At 29.4% G+C, this 4,985-nt stretch overlaps 1 protein-coding gene across 3 annotated transcripts in view; it reads left to right on the top strand.

Moving 5' to 3' along the window:
- LOC109861276 overlaps positions 1–2,874 on the top strand; it is a 3,874-nt gene extending 1,000 nt beyond the window's left edge. Inside the window, exons 4-9 of one of the 3 annotated variants that reach the window (XM_020440848.1) lie at positions 58–316; positions 962–1,093; positions 1,231–1,401; positions 1,507–1,743; positions 1,882–2,009; positions 2,074–2,874. In XM_020440848.1, the coding sequence (XP_020296437.1) occupies positions 58–316; positions 962–1,093; positions 1,231–1,401; positions 1,507–1,743; positions 1,882–2,009; positions 2,074–2,254 (1,108 nt within the window). In that variant the 3' untranslated portion in view covers positions 2,255–2,874. The remainder of the gene's footprint in view (positions 1–57; positions 317–961; positions 1,094–1,230; positions 1,402–1,506; positions 1,744–1,881; positions 2,010–2,073) is intronic. The other 2 variants (XM_020440849.1, XM_020440850.1) reach the window with 2 other exon arrangements.
- Positions 2,875–4,985: the final 2,111 nt, after the last annotated feature.

Genomic DNA, 4,985 nt, shown 5'->3' with positions numbered 1-4,985 from the left:
ATATATATATAATATATATATCTATATATTTCTTTTTGTGGAATTTAATTCTTATAGGTGTTGCACAAAATTTTCAAGAATAGCACTACATGAAGTTTTCTGGACTTACGACTATACCAATAAACCTATTCTTCCGTCTCAAATGGAACCGTATGAAAACTTTTTAGAACCATTAACACATACCTTGAAAATACGTGGAGATTTCAAACAAAAAACAGAAAATATCCTTGAACGTTCGTTTTTTTTTCAAGTAAAACAAATATGCCAGATACTTCACACATTAAAACTTAGGAACTATCTAATTAATTTAGATGAGGTATGGTTTACTTTTTATAAAAATATTTACACAGTATGTACACATAGAACAAACAACTCAATCGTATAAGTTATTAAAAGAATAAAATACGATAGTTTCTTTACTTAATTTTGTATGCGGTACAATTTTGGTCTCAAGTGGTAGCAAATTTCTACTGCTAGAATAAAATGCGTTAACCGTTTGAAACTCAATCGCTCACGATGTAATCGTATATTACGTATTATTTGTATATAAAATGTTTTGTGCAAAGGCTCAATTTCTTAAAAAAAGTAGTCAAACAAAATGTAAAATCCAATGTTTTTATACGATATTCTACCGCTGTCTTTAAACGTAGAACAATACATATAAAAAGTACTGTTACTTCCAGAAGTACAGTTTGTTACGTTGAACTACTTTTAGAATGATAATAATGATAATAATCGTATGATATATCATCAAATATGTCTGTGACAAATATAACACGATCAAAGTACATTTGACAATTTTGTAGTACTATTACGCGAGGCACACTTTACGTATAGCATTATTTATGTGGTTATAAATATAAATATAAATATGCGGTTATGCGGTTTATAAACTAGTTAAATTTTTGTGTTTACTTTTAGTATATACATATACATGTCACTTTAGTAAACTTGATTTTAGGTTACGCCAGAGATGTCAACAAATATTGTACGTCTTCTTTTCTCAAACTGTATAGCTTCTTCTAGTATTGGCCTGGTATTTAATACGACCTATTTTTTTCGTGGAATATGTAGATTTGTTCCCCATGTCCAAGTAAGTTATTATATTATAAATATATATATATATATATACTACATATTTTACGTATCTTTATATATCTATTGTATTGCATTATACACACACACATTGTTTATAACGACTCAATACTGTAGTAAAAATATACCTTTTAGTCTTTGTATTTCTTTAATGTTCTATGGAATATGTCATATTCGACATTTCTGTCAAGTATAAGTAACCTTACAGATCTTCTACACCTTTTCGTAAGATCATGTTTTCGTATACAAGAATTTAATTCAGACATAGATTTAGTCACTGTCACTTGTAAATGCCACAAACTAAAGGTAATGTTTATTTCAAAACATTAATATTACTGCACACTTTTGTTTTTTCTACAGCTGACAGCACACGTTTCTACAAACATTTTTTTCTGTTTTATTTTTTTATAGATTTTAAACTTTACAGACACACTAGTAGAACATAGAGTAGTTGAATGGTTTTGTCAAATTGAATCTTTAGAGGAAGTGTATCTACATTGTCCTAAATATTTTAGAAAAAAATGTCCATATAAATCATTATATTATTCGAAGAAATCATTAGCACAGTTACAAAACTTTTATTACAAAGAATACATTTCTTTACGTGCTTTTGATGAAAAGCTTTATAACTTTTTATGTAAAGTAGAAGTACGTTTTTCGTTTTTTTCGTTTTCTCTATTTTTGTCTCTCAAACATACACGCTTACGTATATCATACAATAGTATTAACAAAAGTTATTAATATTTCGTTGCGCACTGAATGATAATATAAGTTCTTTTGCTATAGTCTCTTCTTGACGCAAACAAATTTGAAGAAATACTCATGTACAGAAACAATCAGTTTCAAAACTATTTGCTGTCAAATATTAGTCGCTGTATAAGTAGATGTACTAATTTGAAGAAATTACATATTAGGTAAATTGTAAATCCAGGAAACAAAAAAAATGTTTTAAATACTAAACGTTTTATTTCTTTTCAGACATTATTCACATGTTACAAGAACGGATATCAATATCATATCGTCGACATTATCAAACTTGGTAGAGTTGGATATAACTGGTTGTTCTGTAACTCTGGAGGATGTTAAACATTTTAAGTCACAAAGACCAAATGTTAAAACTTATTCTTCATTTAGTACACGACATGAAATGTATGAGTAATTCTACCAAATTCAGTCAATATGTCATTTTAAAAGATTAAAAAAAAGCTAGAAACGAGAATTGTTTTATATCCCGATAGAAAATATTACTTGACATTGCAATTATTTGAAGAATTGTAACAGAACTGTAAATATCGTACCTAAAGAAAGTAATTGTGCAAGACGGTTACATTTACGGAATTGTAATACTTGTAATTGCAATTATAGTTATTACTACATCTTGTAACAGTTTACCTTATTTTAATATGAGAACTTATAAACTTATACTTTTAAGATGTAAGAGAAAATAGAAACAAAAGTATTTTATACAGATTTGTATAGAACTGATAAAAGAGAATTAAGTTTAGGTATGTACTTATGGATTTTAAATAGTTGATATTTTCGTGACATTATATCGACACTAGAAACGCAAGTAGAAAAAGTATGACTTTATAGTTAAGATTAGTTTTATATTCAGTACGCTGTGAGTTTGTGGACGCGCAGACTCGGTTATTGACTATTATGATAATCTGTGATGAACTGAAAATAAACTTAAAATGTATACATGCTATCCTAAAAGACTAAACTGAAATTGTTTATATTACAACAACATATTTGGAAATTGTAAACATCAGTATGAAAATAAAATCTAACATGAAAAACATAAAACAATGTTTTCTGTCTTATAAGCAAAAGTTTCTTTTAAGTACGCCAAAGAAAAAGAAGCGACCATAAAAGATGACAAGTCGTAATACTGTTGAAATCACAGAGGAAGTATTGGTAACTTAATAATTTTCTTGACTGGTATATTATAGTATGTACATGTTATATAAATATATTATTAAATATAGTTTATGGTATATTGTTTGAAAACTTTTAGTTGTAAAGCACATGTGATTAAGTGATTACACGATGTAGTGTACTTATTGGGGTTGGACGATCACAGATTTGATGCTTTATATAAGACCTTGCGACTTACCAGGACAAAGATCGTGATTTCTTTGGTTAGACTTTCTTGCCGTTATTCGGTAGCAAATATGTATCATTATTATTTTTTCACCAGGATGAAGACATGTAGTTATTTATCTTTAACGACAAATGCGATTGGATGCATTAGTGCGTCTTCTTTCAATGTGTAGTAAATTATTCCAGGTTTATTATTTTACTACATCCTGAACGAGAACGCACTCATTGCGCACTAGTGCATCCACTCGAATGCATTGCAAGTCTTCACATTATTATACATAGATCGCAAACTTAGGTAATGGCAGTAAGTGGACTGGCAGATTAAGATACGCCATCATTTTTAATACAGACGCGCCAACTTCATAAAACACTACATAACTTTCGCAGTTTAAAATAATTAAACATAATTTGTCAAATATACTTACGTACATATAGTCGAACATGTGTTCTGCAGCGTGCGTCGGTTTGATATTTCGATTATCACGCATACATCGAGAGCATCCGCGACGCAGCATTTTTCGCGCAGGGCATCTCGCTGGTACCTCAGCTACATGTACTTTTTCGAGCCGTCTGAATAGAATATCGAAACACTGCAAAAAAGATCGGAAATCTTTAAAAGTCAACATCTTATTCGTGATCGTTGAAAGAGATGTTGTTTCTGGATCGTATTCCGAATGCGTCGAGTAAGAAATAAAGATTAAAAAACAAAAACGGTGTTATCAAATTTTGATGTGTATTTATTTCTCTTGAATCACTTTAAACACGCGCATCGAATCCTCGTACAAGCGATTGATAAGAAAATCGTAAACTGCTTCTTGAAGGTAAATCTTTAATATCCGTAAATCACGTCTGCAGGCGATCGGACTATCTCTTCGCAAAAACAGAGTCAATGACATGATTGACACCTTTGTCTTCTAATATCTTTTGCCATTTAACCTTTGGAATTCGAGATGTGAGCAAATATCCCGCAGCAATTTCAAAGTTGGATGATGACGAAGAATTTTTATTGCGTCGCAGAGTTTGCGGCAATGTTTTCATACATTGGTGCTTCTTCAAGTTTCTCTTTTGGCACTATAATTGCAGCTAAAAGAATGCATCTTGGTGTATAGTTTCTTGTAGATTTTCGATAAGCAGATAAAAAAACAATTATGTAAAAAATATATTTCTTCAACTATATTCTTTAAATAAGAAGTCATTTATTGCTATTTGAAAAGATTTACAAAATCATTTGTAATATCTTCTAAGTGAATTATTTATATGCAAGATTACTTGATCATCTGCATTTTAAAACTACGAAACAAATTAATTTTCATAACAGACAGATGTAAAATCAAGTAAATTTATTGTTTGCACTATGCTTTTTGTTATGTTTAGATAAGTAAACATTAAGTAACATGGGAAAAAACAATACATATACGTATAATTTGAAAAGAGAAAGGGGTAGAAAATCAGTACAAAACCTACAAATAAAAAGTCAGTACACGATAATGTTGTTCGTAACATTCAATATATATTTATTGTCTCAAGATATTGTGTGTAGTGAAATTTACAATATAATATGAGTAAAAGAAAAATCAATCGCGTCTAGAGACATATAAATCGTTAACTAGTTTTCTTTTTGTTTTTTTTGTTTTTGAATAGATGTTGTAGTAATCGATACATCGATACATCGATATCGACTACTATCGAATGTCATTAGCAACCGATACACAATCATTCATTTATTAACAACAAATATTCTCTTGTTCAGTTGTGTATCAGGCATTCCAAGTTCATTCATGTAATCA

Source organism: Pseudomyrmex gracilis, unplaced genomic scaffold (assembly GCF_002006095.1).
Source record: "Pseudomyrmex gracilis isolate BER0280 unplaced genomic scaffold, ASM200609v1 scaffold_673, whole genome shotgun sequence".
Taxonomy (NCBI): Eukaryota; Metazoa; Arthropoda; class Insecta; order Hymenoptera; family Formicidae; genus Pseudomyrmex; species Pseudomyrmex gracilis.
The sequence above is the reverse complement of the archived record's forward strand: the minus strand, read 5'-3'. Positions and strand labels throughout refer to the sequence as shown.